Source organism: Dasypus novemcinctus, chromosome 8, assembly GCF_030445035.2.
Source record: "Dasypus novemcinctus isolate mDasNov1 chromosome 8, mDasNov1.1.hap2, whole genome shotgun sequence".
In the NCBI taxonomy this organism is placed as follows: domain Eukaryota; kingdom Metazoa; phylum Chordata; class Mammalia; order Cingulata; family Dasypodidae; genus Dasypus; species Dasypus novemcinctus.
The window spans coordinates 110,673,029-110,691,886 of NC_080680.1; the positions used below are offsets into that span (position 1 = coordinate 110,673,029).

The following is an 18,858-nucleotide window of genomic DNA, read 5'->3' on the forward strand; positions in this document are numbered from 1 at the left end:
TTTTCTATGCCCTACACAATAAAAACTTCCCACAATGGTCAAGTTAATTCCTTGATCTTACCTTGAGAGTAAAGGCTGAACATATACAGATATCCTCTTGCCCATTTTCTTCTTAATCCGCTTAGGCCCTGTGAAAGGGGCCTCACCAAGAGTCTGAGTGAAGTCCAGGTTCTGATTCACCAACTCCCACAAAATGGTGACTTGATGCGCTTGGCAGTTTTAAAAAAACAAGCAAAAGTCACTGACCACTCTTCAGAACACCCCCCCAGAACCATGTGACTGTATCTGCAGTTTATAAACCATGTATAGAGTCCCCAGTTTTCAAATGGTAAGTGGGATGCCCAGAGCCTTTTCCTTTCTTAACACTCAAAGTGAGGTCCCTGGACCAGACAGAGGTGGTGGCAGCAGCACTTCCAGGGAACCTGTTAGAAACTTCTTGGGCTGCACAACCAGAAACACTGGAGGTAGATCTGGGTTTTATCGAGCCCTAGAGGGGATTCGGATGCCGCTGAAGTTTGAGAATCACTGCTCTCCAGAGGTGCTTTGTCGTTATCATCGGACAACCACAGCCAAGAGAGGATGTTACATATGTGGATGGGCAGAGAAAAACCAAAGAAGGGAAAAGAGACTTGTGGCTTTACTGCTCTATGTTACTGCCAGATCTATTCCAGTTGTTTTAGTGTCCACCATCTGAGAACTGAAAATAGAGTTTCCAGAACTTTCCCAACAAGGTGAACCGTGATATTGAGATCACTGAATCTTGGGGGAATAAAATAACCTGTATTCTGCAAACCTTCTTCTTTCCGAGAGGGAAACCGTGTGAATGCTTGGGCGACATTGAGACATTATCAGGGTGGCGTCTCTAGGTATTTACCAAAGCCACTTCTTTCCTCTAGTGTCATCTTGTACATTGAAAACATTTTGAAATCTCCCTTTCAATTCCCCATTTGTTCTGTGTCCAGCTCTTACTCTTGGATGTGTTCCTGGGCAGGGGGGATACAGCTGCCACCCTCTTGTGGGTCAGAAACCATATAATTAAAATGAGCAATGCTCCAAAGTAACCTCATGGCCTTGCATGTCCCACAATGTCCCTTTGCCACGGATAAAGAACAGGGAAGATGAACCTGGGGTAGATCCCATTTCCCTTCACAACGATGTCCCCTATCATGGAGCATAAAGCCCCCAGAGTCTCAGTTTCCTCACATGTAAAATGGAAATCAAAACAGTACCCTCCTTGGGGTTGTGAGCCATAAATAGGTCACATTCACGAAAGTATTCTACAAGTGCCCGTCACATTTGACATGCTTCATAAATGTCACCCACTCTTAGTGTAGCTTGATGGGATTTACAAGTGGCTCGTGATCCCCAAAATTCACAACTCTCACCACAGAGGGCTAGAAAGGTGTGCCCCTGGTGGGGGTCCATGGGAGGGCCCCAGAAAGTCCAAGGAGAAAGATAAGGTTGGTTGAGAATCCGGGGGTGGGTGGGGAATGGGGGGGGGGGGGTTGGAAGAGATTTAAATGAGTAGAGGGGAGTGATGGCAAAGAAAGGGAAGCAGGAAGGGCGACAGGAGGAGGGTCTGAGGGGCAAAGGGGAGAAAGGGCAGGAAATGGGCAGGGCACAGGTAAGGGCAAGGGGTTGAAACGAGGGTCAGGGCAGCTGGAGACTGAAGAGTGAGGATGCTAGAGGAGGGCAGGGGGAAATTTGGGGACGAAGCTTCCTGATTTACCTGTGGTCTTAATACACTCTAGAGACTTTTCACACTATTCTTCAAGGAGGAGCCAAATACATGTGCTGGGTATTTAATCCTAAAAATTAGTCCTCAAGAGACATGCCCAGGGCTTGAGGTGGTGGCTTGTCCTGCTGATTGCCCAACCAAACCAGACTCAGGGCCTTTGAGGTGACTTACCTTCTGTCCTTCCAGAAGCTTTTGCCGTCTGGCCTGGGCAGCTAGACACATATTTCAGAAGGGGCTTTGGGTTCGGGGCCTGTGGTGGAGCCCTCTGTGCAGATGCCACTGCACGGAAGCAGAGGCCAAGTGTGCCGGCAGGCCAGTGCCTGGGCAATCAGTTCACCAGCCTCCCCCCGGCCCCCTAGTCAAACAAGTAGCCATCAATTATAAAAACACAACACACGTTGGGTTTTAATGAGAAAATAATTGTATACTTGCATTGTATGCCTCACAATCACTATAAAACCGAAGCAGGATAATAACATTTACAGTGGTTAACATAGACAGGAAAGCCAGATACAGAGGATAATTTTCAAACACAGTATTGCTGCTTCTTTCCCCCCTCCTCCTCCTCTTCTTCCAAAAAAAGAAAAAGTCATTTGGGTAAAGAACAATACAAAACCAAAATTGGCAGCTCACTGAATGCTGAAAATTCAGGAAATTGGTTCTGCAACTAAAACTGGATCTATTCACCATCTCTAACATTTACGCTATTTCTTTTTCAATACATAGTTTAATTAAATCCATTCTTTAGTTGGAAAAAAAATTTTTAATGATTTGTCTTCGGAGACAAGTCAACACTGGTTTAGTGTTTCTGGTTACACTTTATATATAAATATGTGTGTGTGTGTGTGGATGTGTGTATGTGTGTATATGTGTGTGGACACCAATCTATATACTGCTATGTGGTTGCCTAGGACGGGCAGCATGCATAAAAGGCAGGGAAATTGCATTGTGTCACCCAAGTAAAACCCAACCCAGCCTCCTGCCACTGACACACCCTGTTTCCGTAATTTCTGGATGAGAAAGCCAAGGCATGTCAGTAGGTAATCAGCTCCGGGGGAAAGTGAACATCTATAAATGCTGCAGAAAGGAATACTTTCAGGAAAGCTCTTAACAGCTACAGAGTTGAAACGTTTGCTATAGCTGAAAGTAGTAACAAGCTGGCGTGCTAGTTAGGGGTGGGGACGGAGGCATCACTGCGCCTGGGAGGCAGGCTTCCAGCAGCCTCTTTCTCTCCATGGGTGGGGCCGGGTGCCTCTCCTCCAGGGCTTGGTCCCATCTTCAGAAGTGAAAGGAGTTCATTTGGGATGCCAGAGCCCAGCACAGTGCTATGTACAAAATAGTGGCCTGAAGTTTCTTGAATGAGTAAAAACCCCAAGAGCGCAGTGAAAATCTGGCACTTCCAAGGGAACTGTAATTTATATCTTAATAGGACTATTAATGGGTGGGGCAAGGAAATAAACAGCAGTTGTCCAGAAAGCAGCCTGGGGGTGCCTAGCAAAAGTCAGAGGTGTAGGGGCCACAGTTAAACAGCTTTGTGACTATGGATGGTCATGGAAACATGATGGAGGGACAAAAGGACCCCAGCTCTAAAATTCTACGCTATTCCGTAAGCAGCAAGTGCTTGTGGTTCAACTGACTGTAATCAAAGGCTGGTTTGTCAACATCTAAAGCTGTTCAATTAATTATGGGATCTCCTAAGCTTATCCTTTGGCTGCAAATTCTCTTCTCAAACGTAGGTTTAATGTGGGGTAGGTGGCTTCCTTCAAAATAAAACAAAAACCTTAAGGTGAGTCACGAGAACTATTAGCCCACAGTATCTCTATGGTCTCTACCAGATTCTTAAGTCCAGAAAACATGGAGCTCATTTTACTTTTGCGTGCAACCCAGAAAACGACCGTGCTCTCTGGCCACCCTCGCTGCCAGCTGTGTCCCAGGACATGGATGCTACTGCCTCGTTCTGTTCTTGTCCACCTGCCTGCCTTGGTATTACCTCTTGCAGTTGTGTTCATTCCAGGCTCCTATGACCACTGGCTAGAAATCCTCAGCCAAAGGCTGTCTTCCGTCCTGAGTGCTTCCATTTCACCTACCAGGGCATTGAATTTTCCTGGAAATGTCTGTCTCCATGCCTGCCTCCCCCACTCAAAACTGAATCCCTTGCAGCAGGAATCTTCTGTGTTTTGTGTCCCCCGTGCTAGGACATTTTATTGACTATTCATTCAGGTAGTTAGAAGAATAAAGCACGCAGAGATGGTGCCAGCTGCCCCTGTGCTATTTTGGTTGCCTAGAATTTGCCTTCAAATTGCAGGCTCCCTTGGCAGTTTTAAAGGACTCTTGTAAGTTACTAGTTGCAGTTTTCGCTTTGTGCCCACCATTTGCCTGTGAATCAACTTTCCCCCAAAGTTAATACTAATCTAACAAAAGAAGCAAAAACAATGCGCATAACATCTAGATACAAATTTTATGGAACTGCTATTTGACAGAATAACATATTAGAGCTCAGGACATAATGTGAAAAGAAAAATAAATTTTAGTGAGGTCTGACTTCATTATTGCTTTTTAAGACCAGTTTAAAGAAAAGGGGGCAAAAAGGCTGGTCAGTTTGTCTCTCATGGCCAGGACTGAAAATTTTTCTCATCCAGAAATTTAGGGCATCCAATTATTGAATACCCTTATCATATTGCTTTAAATGACAGAAAGAGTAAAGCTGGCATCCTCTATACTACACTAAGCATGAATACAAAGCATGAGAATAAATATGATACTTCCCCACATGTCAAATTACAAAACTGTTCAAAACTTTGCAACTGTGACTCATGCAAATACCATTTTAGGTCAATTTAAAATTACAAATACTGTATCAGCTCAGTGCCTTTATATTCCTTTTCATAAAAAAGAAACTCTCACTCCTGAAGCTGGCAAATAGCTTTGGAGGATATACCTATATACCCATGCCCTACAATCATTCTGGAATTTTAATTCTCACACACACATTCTCACATGTGAACAGACACACTTTACACAAAGATACATGCACGCGTGCACACACACACACTCATACACAAACCATCTTTAGGATGTGTAGCTGATTCCAAGCTCTTACTTAAATTTCCAGGCTATATTTTTCTCTATCATCCTGAAAAGCACTGGTTGCTCAGCAAAAATATCTCTTATCTCTTACTTCCTTATTTTCCCACTCTCCCTCTCTTCTTCTCTTTCTACCTTCAAGATCTTTCTTTAATTTTCCCTTTCTGACTGATCCTAAACCTTTCATCATTCTTCCTATTACCACTAAGGCCCACTTTATAATATAAAATATAGTTATAAACACTTTATTTCTTGTCATCTAAGGCAAATTTGCCCTTTTTTCAATTATTGCCACTCTAAAAATATCCCTACCATCTTGAACCAAGCTGTTCAATGTGTACAGATATCATACAGGTATATGATCCCCCATCCCATCATAAAAATAGTTGTTAGCCACTAAATACAGTTTTCGTATGAAGAAATGTAATTTATGAAAATGTGTTCTCAAAAACAGCAGATCAGTCAATACTATAAGCAGACAAGATCCTAAAGCTAAAATAATCCATTTGGTTTGGCTTTCTCCCCCTTTCTCAACCTCCTAATGTAGAATACGTTGTTTGCAACATGAAGAAATATTGTCTTAAAAATAAGGATTTTATGTATTACAATCATTAATTGCTCCCAATTAAAAACAATCAAATATAAGAGAAATGGAATCATAACTGCCTTCTTCAGGCAGATATGGAGAGAAACATCCTTCATCTTACGGCTGCTGGAGTTAACGGAGTTAACCCAACACCTCTCTTGCAAGTGGTGGGTGTGAAACAGGTGCAGAGAAATATCTTATGCCATGTAGATGGCACTGGCCTGGGCCCTACTGTTCTCTACATGGCCCCATCTCCACCACTTGTTCTTCCTCGTCACCCAGTGAGGCTGGTCTCAGTTCTGTCTATAGCAGCCATGCTGATCTGCTTGCAACTCCTTTGCCCTTTTTGATCATTTGTGGATTGGTCCAAATCCAGGCAATTCTTTAAGTCACACACAAAAAATCCTTTCTTGTTTGACTCCTGGGTGTCAGAGTTTGATGGGTGGATTATCTTTTCACTTTATTTATTTACTTATTTATTTTTCATCATTGTACATTGCAGCTTCTGGTCTACCTAAGGATTGCTGAGTTTGCACTTTAATAAATACTCCATTAAAATGCTTTGATTCGTTCATTTCTTGGTTTCTTGGCAGTCCAAGCACCAAAGAAGCTTCCTGAACTGGAGAAAGTCTATTCGTTGTCCTCTTCCTCCTGGTTGGCATAGATCCCTGCCTCCCAGCGCAAGGCCAGAGCACTCTTTCTTCGGTTCACCCGCGTGGCCTCAAGGACCTGAAGAGTGAGGGGAAAAAAATTATGTAGAGTTCATGGGATGTCAATTATGTACACAAACCAGCTTCCACTCTGTTTCTTCCCTCCTTTCTCTCTCTGAACAGCATCTACATGGCTCGGGAATGTAATAAAACACACTGTTGGGAGATAGGGGAGACAGTGTAAGAAAAGGGGTGGGTCTGGATGTACATTCATCTCCTAGCCAAAATTCATTTGCTATTTGATACATGGTTTTCAATAATTTTCACAAAGTGTTCTGGAGGGTTCTTTAAACTAGACTTAACTCCATATCACGTGTTTTAGATAACAAAGGAGATCTCTACATACTATGGATCAGAGCTGTCCAACAGAACTCTTCGCAATGATGGAAACGTCTGGTATCTGTGCTATCCAATATAGTAGCCACAAGCCAATGTGGCTATTGAACACTTGAATATGGCTAATGCAGCTGAGAAACTATTAATTTAAATTTAAATAGCCTCATGTGGCTAGTCACTACCATATTGGGACAGTATAGCCACAAATTTTCTTGGTCTCTTCGTAAACAAGTAGACGAGAAAATAAGCCCATACAACTGGATCAGTGTGCATTCAACCCATCAAGTCTATGGACACACATAAGCTATGATCCTATTTATATCATGAAAGTCTTCTTTGGCATAACTAAATATCAAATGAAGAAAAATCAAGAAGCAAAAGAGCTTCTCAGGCCAATAAAAAGCAATTAGAGTATCATGAGGCAACCTCAGAAGAAAGGTGCTAGTGTCTGAATTTAAAGGCAGCAACATCCAGGACAAGGAGCCTCAGATCCTGGGGTAGGCCCTCCCTCCTTCTCACTTGCTAGCAGAGTCTGTGGACTCTAGAGGAGATTAGAGGTAGCCTGCTCCAGCCTTGATCTGATCAAGGCAAGATTCCACACTAATGATAGTTCGGTTGTCAACGTTTGAGAAGTGGGTCAATTTCTTAGCTGCAGCAAAAGCAAGGCCACGCAGGCCAACCAATTACTGTGGATATGTGGTTTCTGATGTTAAAGAAGAAGAGGCTCAGGATATGCAGTTTCTGATTGCAAGGCTTAAGATGTAGGGTTTCTGCTTTTAAAGGCAAGTCCAGCAGACACAAGGAAGCCTTTGCTTATTCCAAAAACAATCATTTTGGCAAGAGGCAGAGATGCTGACAACTCCAGAGAAGCACGGAGATGCAGGTTATAGGCAGTGGTGGGAACAGAACCCAAGGCATAAGCAGATTTAGATGGTCCACCTCAACCTGCTTCTCTGCACCTTTGTTCCATGAATGGACCTTCCAGTGCTTTGATATGCTTTCCTCTGGGAAGCTGTCCCTGTTGTTCCCAGCAGCGACACCCAGTCATGTCTGCTGAATGCCTGATGCATTGCTAAGCACAACAGTCACACCGGAAAGTGTCTTTGTGTAAGCACACTGTGGGTACTTACTCAATATTTAATTATTTGCAGAAGGAAAGCATGCTTCCAAATCTGGTAGAGGGAAAGTGAGGATTTTCTGGTCTATACATGGTAACAATGAACAGAGACACAATACTGAGCTGGACTTAGGAATCCTGACCTCTATTTCCAGTTCTGTCCCCTGTTGTTCATGGGCTTATGTCTCTCAGGTTCCTTTATCTGTAAAATGGAGACAGCATCTGTCCTGTCCACTTCACAGGCTTTCTTGGAAGAGGCAGAGTAGATTGTGAAGTCCAGGCAGATTTTACTTTAAATCCTAGTAACGGTGTGACCTTGGGAAAGTCACTTACTTTTGTGCCTCCGTTTCCTTCTACGTAAACTGGGGATAATAAAAACTACTGCATAAGGAAATATATGTAAAGCATTTAGCACAGTTCCCAGTGCACTGCTAAGTTCTCAAGCAATAATTACTTCTCAAATATGGTAATTATATTATCATGTGAAGGGACTTTATAAACTGTAAAGTGGTATTTCAGCATAAGACTTTTAGATTAGTGGTTCTAAATTGTGTAACATAATCATCTGTTTAGCTTGCAGATATAAACTGAAAGGTTTGCATAAAAGTGTTTTTTAAAAAATCTAAGGTTCTGTGAAAAAAAATGGCTCTCATCATTTTCTAATGTTCTTTATATGGTTATTTATGCCCTGTTTTAATTGTCAGTAAACTTGAGTAAATTTAGTTTGCTCTGTTCTTCAAGAAACCATGTTACCATCTGCCCATCCACACATGCTACAAATATTTGGGGGGCTACTTCCAAATGGCAGGCACTCTTCTTGGTGCTAGGGATAGAACAATCCCTTCCTCCAAGGAGCTTAGTTATAAGTTTAAGGGTCAGAAAAATAGTATTTATAATTACTGAAATATTTAGCACAGCTTGGGCCTGAACATCTATTTGGAGCCCAAATAAGTCATTTATACCACCAATAAGCTTCTTAATTCATTAATTTGTATGGTCACTAGGATGATTCTGGATTTCTTTAAAATCTAAGCCTCCACCAATGGCACAGACAAGAAAATAAACAGATCCGTATTAACATACCCAGTAACCTTGATATAAAGCTGGCTCTGGGTTTATAAAATTTTTGACCCAGGACCCTTAAAAATAGGCCATCCTACAACTGGCCTTTTGAAGATTCAGAAGCCATGCCCAAGGGAAGGCTATTTTGAATGTGGATAGGTTCCATAAATAATTCAGACTCTCAGGGTATATGTATGGGGGGTGGGGGTGGGGTGTGTGCAAATCTCTAGCAAATTTAGAACTCTTACTACTTGCAATAATGCATATTTACTTTCTAAAGTCCATCCTTTTCTTTTCTGGGTAAAAAAAAAAAAAGCAACTTCCTCTGGGCCTCTGATAATATTAAGATCTCGTTTTTTGTTTTGTTTTTGTTTTTGTGTGAGGGGCTAGGACCTGAACCTGGGACCTCATATGTGGGAAGCCAGCACTCAACCACTGAGCTACACCAGCTCCCCAAGTTGTTTTTTTTTTTTTCCATTTGTTTTGTTTTTAGGAGGTACAGGAGTTCAAACCTGGGACCTCGTACATGGGAAGCAGGCGCTCAACCACTTGAGCTACATCTGCTCCCAAAAGTAAGCTCTTATATCACTGGCATCATGAACCCATTACCATTTTAATCCTCATGACTATTCTATGTGATGAGTGCTATTTTTACTCCTATTTTGTATATGAGGAAACGGAGGCCCAGAGAGGTTAAGTGACTTGTCCCATGTTACCAGTAGGGAGGAGGAAAAGCCAAGATTTGAACCCAATCTGGATGTGGAGTCCATGCTCCAGGCCACTATGCTGCACTGCTACTCAGTAGCTGTAAGGTAACTGGGGAAGAAGCCTCAGAGAAATGGACAGGGAAAGATATAAAACATAAAAAATAATAGAGGGACCTGATTCAAGATTTCATTTTTTCACAAATTAATCCAGATTTATATCCGGAGGGAAAAAAACAAAACATCAGTTCTCTCTGGACAACCCTCTAAGATTTTCCTCTCTTAATGCTTAGTGAATTCAACTGAATTGTTTAACTTTGAACAGCAGGCAACAGTGACAATTTTATTTTGGGGGTGTGAAACAAAGACAGGTGTGTTAAATAATTGCAGTTACCCTATTATGTTTATCTCCCTGCCCACTCTTAAAGATTAAGTGGGTACAGTTTTATCTTTTTAGGATTTATTTGACCAGATTTTCATTGTTCTCAACTACGGTGGCTCAAAGGGGATGTGGGCTTTCAGCCTAATTCTCAAACTGTCTTCCCCTAGGTGAGAAACACAACTGGACACTCAGGAAGGTATCTCTAATGATATTCTCGATATTCATTTTACACCTTACACAAGAAAACTAATGATAATCAGTAGCTCCAATCTATAGTTAACTACAATTATTTTGCTAAATGGAGAAATTTTTTAAAAATATATTAAGCAGTAGGTCAGTACAACCCATCTGAGAATAATTTGCAGTATCTAGTGAATGTGAGGATGTATAAGTCCTATACCCAGTGCTTCTACTGATAAATATATATATATAAATTATGTGTATATATATATATGTATATATATATACATAAATTATCCCATAGGTACAGAGACATGTATAAAGAACCTTTGTTGAAGCATTGCTTGTGAATGGCAAAGACCTGGAAACAAGCTAGATTTCCATCAACAGGAGGATGAATAAACAGTGATCTATTCATTCAATGGAATATTATACAGCAATTACAATGAGTGAACTAGAGCTGCAGAATCAACATGGACACATCTAAAAACAGAACAGAAGAGCAGAGGACACTACAATATAACACCATTTGTAGAAACTTTGAAAACATGCAAAAATATAGGATAGTGTTTCTGTATATATACATATGTAACAGAAGTATAAAAACATGCATGGAAATCATGAACATCAAATTCCAGAATAATTACCTTGAGTGCGAGAAAGAAATGGGAACTGGGAGAAGTTCGAAGAGGGCTTCAATTATGTTTGCAATATATTAATTTCTTTTAAAAACTATTAAGCAAATATAAAACGATAAGAAATGACAAAGCTGGGTAGGTGAGCTTTTTTACTTTATTATGTGACATTATTGGAACATTTGAATGCCAGCTCCATGACAGCAGGGATTTTGCTGACTGCTGTATTCTAGAACCTAGAACAGTGCCTGGCACACAGTAGGCCCTCAATAAATTGTTGACTCAGCGAATGAATGATTTGCTTTATATTTCTGTATCCTTGAAATAATTCTTTTAAAATAAAAATAAAATTCGATAGGAACAAAAAAAATATTGTGCTTTCTCGTAACAGGGATTTGTAAAATTGTGAGTATAAAAGAAGTTGTGTGTGGGCTATGATGTGGACCACTGACCATGAGGTGCAGCAGTGCTCAGAGATGTATTCACCAAATGCAATGAATGTCTCATGATGATGGAGGAAGTTGTTCTTATGGGGGGAGGAGTGGGGTGAGGGGGGTAGGGGGTATATGGGAACCTCATTTTTTTTTTAAAGTAATATTAAAAAATAAAGACAAAAAAATAAAAAACAATTAAAAAAAAAAAAAAGGAAGTTGTAGAAGAGAGAGACTTTTTTTTTTCAGTGCTCAAAGGAGCTTCCAAAACAAAATTAGAGTTTTAAAGACCGGGGGTGGAGATGGGGGAGAGAGGTCTGGCTGGTTCACAGTTGGAGTAACTACGGAGTTGGAGCTCTCTGGAACTGTGTTAAGGAAAACAAGGGTTGGTAGAATCAACAGCTCAGTCGGCTTGAACAGCAGAAAACCAGACCAGAGTAAATTTTCTATCAAAGCCTGAAGAAACTAAAAAAAAAAATCCTAATACTTCATTGGTTGTGCCCTCTAGTCCAAATGTCTTCCAGATCCATGAGTGAGCAAGGTCTTCTCCACACGGCACAGCACGGCATTGAGTATCATTGTTGCATGTACCCCAACATTTTGAGATGGTCTCCCAATTCAGAAAAGGCAGGAAGAAATAAATACAGAGACAAGATATCTTCTTGCCCTTTTTCAGTTAACCCATCAAGAAATGGCAAACCACAAGAGCATGCACTTGGATCAGGCATGCAGGAAGACCAGACAAACAAGTTGAAAAGTACCTCGGAAGTCACCTTGCAAGACAGTAACTTAGAGGTGTACTGGCAGAGAGGGAAAAGACCAGGGTTAGTACATGGCAGAGACATACTCACAGAATGTGCCCCAGCTGGGAACTGGCCCCTGGCGGGGCGGACAGAAGGGCAATTCACATCAGGAGGCCATTACGCACCCACACCAAGAGACCTGCTTCATCTGATATTAGTATATTTAAAAATCTGTATCTTTTCCATCAAGCAGATACTCTTATTATTCACTAACAAAAATATCAGATAAGCCATAATTTGTTAATTCAAAATGCATGGCTTCCATTTTCTGTGCATTGAATTAACAAGATTCTCTCCCTCCCACCTGTAGGCAACCAACCAGCCATCAGCCAGGTCCTTGATGGCCATATTGGAGTTGCTAGAATCTCTAGTCAAACAGCTGTTTCTTTCTCTTCTGTAGGCTCCTCTGAACCCCCAAACAGTCCTGTAGCCTGTTGCCCCAATAAAAGAAGACCCTAACCATACATAAGAGGAAATTCAAATGCAAGGTCTGTGGAGGCAGATTCTCTGGGGCTGACCCAAGGGTGGCACTGGTACCACTGCCGAGGGAGACCATGCAGCTTCTCACATCACCACCTTGAGGACCTAGACAAGTCACCGTGATTGGGATGATCCTCTGATGAGAAGGGCCTATAGGATTCTACAAACTTCCTAAAGAAAAGCCCAGTGGGGAAAAATGGTTCAGCTATGGGGAATGAGACAGAAAGACCAACTTTGGGAAATCATCTCCAAAACTGTGTTAATGACCTTGCATTTATCCTGCTGAAGACAATGAGGCATTTATTGGGAGCTCATGGACTATTTAGGCAGGATCATCTATCTGTGATTACTGATGCTTCTTATGTGGAACATTTGAACTTCGTTGTTCTGTAATGATGAGACAGATGGCCAGTTTGGGGCTCTCCTCTTATTTGCACCTTCCATAGGGGGAGGACCCAAGTGAGAGCTGAGGCAAGGGAGCACTGCTGATTATGGCTCACCTTCCTATGCTGCCTGGGGGGTGGGGGCAGCACTAGAGGCAGAAAGCCTTCCTTAAGCCACCCTGTGGGAGACAGCCACAACTCCCAATGAGAGCCCGGGTCTAGATGGAAACCTGGGCCAGGAATTCTTAGAGAAGCAGTAACTGCCAGTCCCCAGCTCTGCTTTAGCAGAGGCCTTGTTCAAATGTAGGCAGGGATGGCTGAAAGACTTAATAATAATCAGGTCTTGGGATGAGAGAGAGAAAGGGACAGAGAGAGCATTTGGGGGGTGGGGTGGGGGGGTGGGGGTGGGGACCCAGAAAGAATATCTCCTGGACTGGAAATGAGTTGGGGGGCAAAATGCCCAGGAGGCTATGGTTTGGACTTAGGCCAGCATTCCTTCAACTGGAAACCAAAGCAAATCCACAGCATTTTCAAGAGCATCATTGACCAGTGACCCATTGTCTTCTGAGGTTCAGGTCAGGTTGGGGAACAGGTGGCCAGAAAAAATACTGTGTGCCTGAACACCCTTGCTTTGCACGGCACCCAGAGGCCCTTTAGGAAACTATGATTCATCAGACCAGCAGGAGGTGCATGACTGACCAGAGATGGCATCAGACCCACACAAGGGAGTATTTCCACATCAGATAACAGTTCCAGATGAGAGAAGCCTACGATAAGAGCAGGGCTGCTGCGTATGTGTGGGCCACGTGTGGACTGCCCAAAGGCACTGGGCTGAGGGGAAAAATGGGGGCTGGAGGCCAGTCCCCAGCTCCGCTTGCCGAGCTGTGTGCTCTTCTGAGAGGAAAAGGGGGCCATTTGCCAAGCTGTGCACCCAGGGCTGGGTCCCCCGCATGGGTGCCTTTTTCCAAGTCACACACAAGTCCTGCACAGGCTCATGAACCACCCTGGAGAAGGGTGATGAGGACAGCAGCCCTCCTTAGCCCCGAATTAGCTGAGGGCCCATTAGCAAGTGGGCAGGAAAGAAGCCTTGTGTAATCAATTTGGGGACCACCCCACACAGCAAGGAAACCAGCCCCCATGGGCAGGCTGTGGCCACTGATGGAGCATGTGGCTGACAGCTAAGGCCGTTCGGGGGTAACTTCTTTCCCTGTTTCTTGTCACTGACCATTCACCAACTACAAAATGACCAGAACATTCACAGAAGACTGAAGATCACCAATACAGTGACTCCTGATATAATTTTCCATCTTCTGTCATTCTCTGGGCCCTCAAATAACCACCTTGTGTCCAACAGGACAGTGTGGCAGCTCAAGAGTATGAAAAAGACTGTGGAATTGTGCCCAGTTTCACTCACACCACTTCCTGGCAGGGACCCCATGGGACAGAGGACCCCCTGCCTGTCTTGCTTATGATTTTTATGAAGGGGGTAAATCCAAGGCCCCTTCGCTGCCGTGATGGGGAGAGGATGGGGTGGGGTGGGCGTGGGGTACTGAACCTGCTTTGATGGTAAGAATGTGGGGGTACTGAACCTGCTTTGATGGTAAGAATAAGTCTTTCTCAGCTACACTGGCAAAACTTAGCAGAACTGCAAGTGTAGCCTTGTTTGGCTTCTCTTCCTTCTGTCCTTCCCTCTCGTTGCTATCACTTTGTCCAACTCCTCACTGCAGATACATCCCAGTGACCAGCCGATTTGGGTTTTATGTCTGCCCTCTCCTTAGGAAGTCCAGCCAATACAAATTCTTCTCATTCAGTTCACAAAGAACCTGCTACTCAATATGCACAAATACCAGGTAATCTCTGGGGCTCCAAAGAGCTGACAAAAGTCACTTAGTGGACAGAAAAAGTCTGCCAGGCTCAGAGAAGGAGCCACTGGCCCCTCCACATTGATGTCCAGCACCAGGGATGTCTGAGGCCACCACCAAAGGCCAGGTCCCCTCCCAGGACAACAGTACACAAGAACTGTCCTGGGTACACTGGGCAGCATGCTCATCCGACCCAAGCTATTTGTGACCTAAAGTTTAATCGAGGGGAGAGGCTGAGAGCCTGAATAAAACCTAAGACATGGGTGGCCGCAGACTCCTGGGAGGCTGGCATGAGACGCTGAGGCTGCTCCCCTGTCTCCTGACTACAGAGGCTCAGCTAGAGCTCATCAGCCTCCTGCTGGTGAAAAGGCATTGCAGATGGCCTCCTTCCTACTTAATGCAGAAGTCTCGGGCAAAGCTTGAGTTGGGGATAGCAGGGAGGCCGTGTGGTTCTTTAACTGTCGTGTTAAATGGCTCTTTCCCACCAAACTGTCCACAAGGGCAGGGAAACAGCCTAAAACACACTTGGCCTGTTGAGCAGAGGTCTGCCCACAGGTAGACCTTGAAGAAAGAGCATCCTCAGGGCTCTCCTAGAGAAAGGCAGTCTGTACAGGGCAGGCCAAGGGGTGGCAGGACTCAGCTCCCTGGTCCCAGGTGAGAAGCACCGTGAAATCCTCCTGCCCCAGGTAGCCCTGGCTCTTCTTGGCTTTTCAATGCACCTATATCTCATGCCTCAGCCTTGCCAAGAGGCTGAAACTATTCTCAGCAGCCAGAGGGTCTGCTTGTGCATGATCAATATATTGGAGAAATGAGCCAAAAAAACCCAACCCCAATCCATGCACATTAAGCCACCCATTTCAAAATCGGTTTTGGAATCATAATACCAGCCAGATATATATCCGTGCCTGAACTGGGATACCACAAACCATGCTCACGTTCACTCTTGGAGAAGTGAAAGAGGAAAGGAAACACTTACACTACTATCATCCATTCTCTCGCGCCTTTTAGATTTGTGTGTCTCATAGTCTTCCATGAGGGTCTGCATCAGATTCTTGGGCCGCTGGGATCCGGCAGCCTCTTCGGGGGTTAAGTCAGGCTGCGAGCTGGGACCTTCAGTTGTGGGGGATGGAGGAGGTTTGACTTTCTCTATTTTCCCTGAAACAACACGAAGAGAACACCCTTTCTAAGCTCATCTGCTCATGACTGCTTTCAGAAAGAAGAGAAAACTGACAACAGCAACCTGACATCGATAGTGGTACTAGAATGACGGCTAAGTGCAGATTATTTTATTACAGGGATCAAAGCACTTAAGGATAATGTCACAAACTCATGCAACAAAGACCTCAAGAAAACCACTCTAGAAAGTCAGTGAAAGGGGTCAGATACTTTGCAAATATATGTCAGGCAGACCAAGCCAACACTGTCACCTGTTATGCTTGAGACACTTCTATTCCAGACACAGACTTAGAGGTGGTGCCTTGGAGCCTTAGAGACCCACTTCTTACAGATGCAGACACCTGAGACTTGGCAAAGGGAAGGCTGAGGTCAGAGGGAGCCAGACATGGTTCCCAAGTCTCCTGGTTTAATTGCCAGGCTCTTTCAGACATAGTCAATTGTCAGCTGACCTGCCCAGACATTTTCCAGGACAGTACAGTGTGGTCAAACCTTTTCGTTAGAACTGGACTTCTTCCCAGATCACGACAGTCTTACATTGGCCGGATCCATTTGTTTACCTTACCTGCCAGGGTCCTAAAAGCATGTGGGTTAGGACCCTAATGAGTGAAACCAACAAAGGCACCTTTGGTGCTACAAAATCGGGTATACACTGACCCTGGGAATGGTAAGACTTCAGCTCTTGAAAGGCCCTCCAGGAATTCTCAGGGTGAGGAAATCCAGTCTGTATGGCGATGTGGTGACTCTAGGTACTAAGAAACTTTTCCCATGTCCACTTGCATTCCACCCTCTTGGGAAATGCCTGGCTCTGGCTTTGGGCCCTTTAACAGGTGAGTTTGACAACAACAGAGTCCCCAGTGCACCTGTAAGTATCTTTGGGTACAACAGTCATGACGTTTACAACTATGTCCTTTGGGAGTGACCAGCCAGGATCTGAACAGGGAATGTGGAGAAAACACACAAAATGAATGCGGCCACTTAGGTTGAAAAGTTTGGTAACCACTAAGAGAAGCCATTTGACCCTTTCCAAACTTCCAACTTGGCAATGACCTGATGTAGCTAAAAGTACACGTGGAGCATGAAGTCAGTGTTTCTTTGTGGTTGCTGTAGCCCTTTGCTGGGCACAGGCTCCTTCCGGCGGGAGCTGGAAAGGCCTAGAGGTCAGGAAACATAGGTTTTAATTCCTTCTCTTCCATTAACTAGCCATGTGACTACCTGCAGACAATCATTTAAGGCTCTCATATTAATTTTGAACTGACCACTTAAGTTCTCTTAAGCTTCAATGTGTCTAGTGGTAAAATGAGAATTTCGGAAGAAGGTGTCTTTGAAGTTCCATCTAGCTCAAACGTTTTGCTATTCTATCACACATGTTTGGGAAGAAGATCAAGCCTTCAATCGAGTAAGCACATGGCCATCAAATTTGGGGATCAGGTGGGAAGTGGTTTTAATATACAAAAAGAGGGTACTCCATCTGCATAGCCACAACTGTATTAATAAAATATAACCTTACTGTTAAAAGTCTTTTGATTTTAACAGTAATATATTAAATATTTCAAAGTCCCCAAATTCACCAGAAATGGATTCAATTTTTTTAGTATGGAGATTAGAGAAGGCTATGATGATCCCTCTATACCAATCATTCAGATGAAATATTTATCAAGATTTTACTATTCTTGCTCTTGCCTTCCTTTCCCTTCTTTCCTTCTCAGTTATTGAAATATTTCAAAGCAATTCCAGACCTCAGGTCATTTCACCTCTATATACATAGTAGGTATCTCTAAAAATTTCCATTTTTTTTTTTCTTTCCTTTTCTAGGGTAGTCAAGGGAGTAGAGTTTATTGAGAAACAAGAAAATGAGAAAAGTATATGGTCCGAGGCATGGACTGTGGGCGCACTGCTGGGTGAATTGTACACTGGTGGGACCCTAGGTCAGGGCTTTTTAAAGTCTGTTTACTGTTTTGATTGGTTACTCCACCTGTCACTTCTCAGGGGGTCAACAGATACCCTTTTGAGGATATCCAGGGCTTTCCCTCTCATTCCAAATGTGACTCTCACAGCTGGGATCATGCAATGTCTTTCAGGCAGCCTTCTTCTGAGGCCGGTTGACTTTTTAATGAAGGACTGCAAAGCACTGCAGCACATTTGTAAGCATGTAAACTGTGGGGCCAGCCTGCTTGGGTTTGAATCTACTGCTTAGCAGCCAGAGAACCTTGGACAAGTTACTTACTGTTTTGTTTGTTTTTAATTTATTTATTGAAATATATCACCCACACACATACATACATAAACAGCAGGTGTACAGTAATAGTTGTGAACTTACAAAACAAACATATATAGCATCATACAGGACTCTCACAACTCACCCTACCAACACCTTACATTGTTGTTAAACCTTTTTAACTAATGATTAAAGAGTATTGTCAAAACATTACTTCTAACCAAAGTATTTTCCCCCAGTCCTCCCTATTATTATCATCTTTATGTCATTTATATATGAACCTACATAAATAATTAAGCATATAGTAAAGGTTGTGAACTTACAAAGCCAACATGCATAACATCATACAGGGGTCCCATACATCAACCCTCCACCAACACCTGCATGGTGAGATATTTGTTACAAATTATGAAAGTATATTGTCAAAATCTTACTACTATAGTCCTTATCTTATATTTGGTGTGTTTTGCCCCCAACCCACCCTATTATTATTTTATAAATATATATATTTTTATGACAGAAGTTGTAAGCTTATAAAATAGTCATGCACATGTGCAGAATTTCCAAGCAACACCCCTCTATCAACACACAACACTGTGGTGGAACATTTGTTACAGATAAGATAATATCATCTGATTGTTACCATGTCCATAGCATACACTTGGCTCATATTTTCCATCCTGCCCCACTATCAATACAGTACATCTTTGGCATAGATGCAAGAATATTATATTATTACAGTTAACCACAGTTCATAGGTGATTCCAGTTGCATTTTTCCCGTGCGTTCTCAACACCCTGCAGTAGTGATGTACATTTGCTCTAGCTCACAACGGACACTCTTGCATCTGTACCATCAACCACAATTCTCATCCACCTGATGGCTTACTGTGCTATTCAGTTCCTAGATTATTCTCTAGCATTCTGTCAATTGGCATTTATATCCCTAGACTACCATTTTCAGCCACATCCCCA

At 43.0% G+C, this 18,858-nt stretch overlaps 1 protein-coding gene across 14 annotated transcripts in view; it reads right to left on the reverse strand.

The window, feature by feature from the left end:
• Window positions 1-2,116: 2,116 nt before the first annotated feature.
• The window catches only part of PALM2AKAP2 (PALM2 and AKAP2 fusion), a 488,418-nt gene continuing 471,676 nt past the window's right edge, over window positions 2,117-18,858 (reverse strand). For 7 of the 14 annotated variants that reach the window (XM_058302553.1, XM_058302559.1, XM_058302549.2 and 4 more), the window contains 3 exons: window positions 15,470-15,648; window positions 11,727-11,765; window positions 2,117-6,137 (listed from right to left, as the gene is read on the reverse strand). In XM_058302553.1, the coding sequence (XP_058158536.1) occupies window positions 6,039-6,137; window positions 11,727-11,765; window positions 15,470-15,648 (317 nt within the window). In that variant the 3' untranslated portion in view covers window positions 2,117-6,038. Of the gene's footprint in view, window positions 6,138-11,070; window positions 11,766-15,469; window positions 15,649-18,858 lie in introns of those variants that run through there. The other 7 variants (XM_058302562.1, XM_058302558.2, XM_058302550.2 and 4 more) reach the window with 5 other exon arrangements.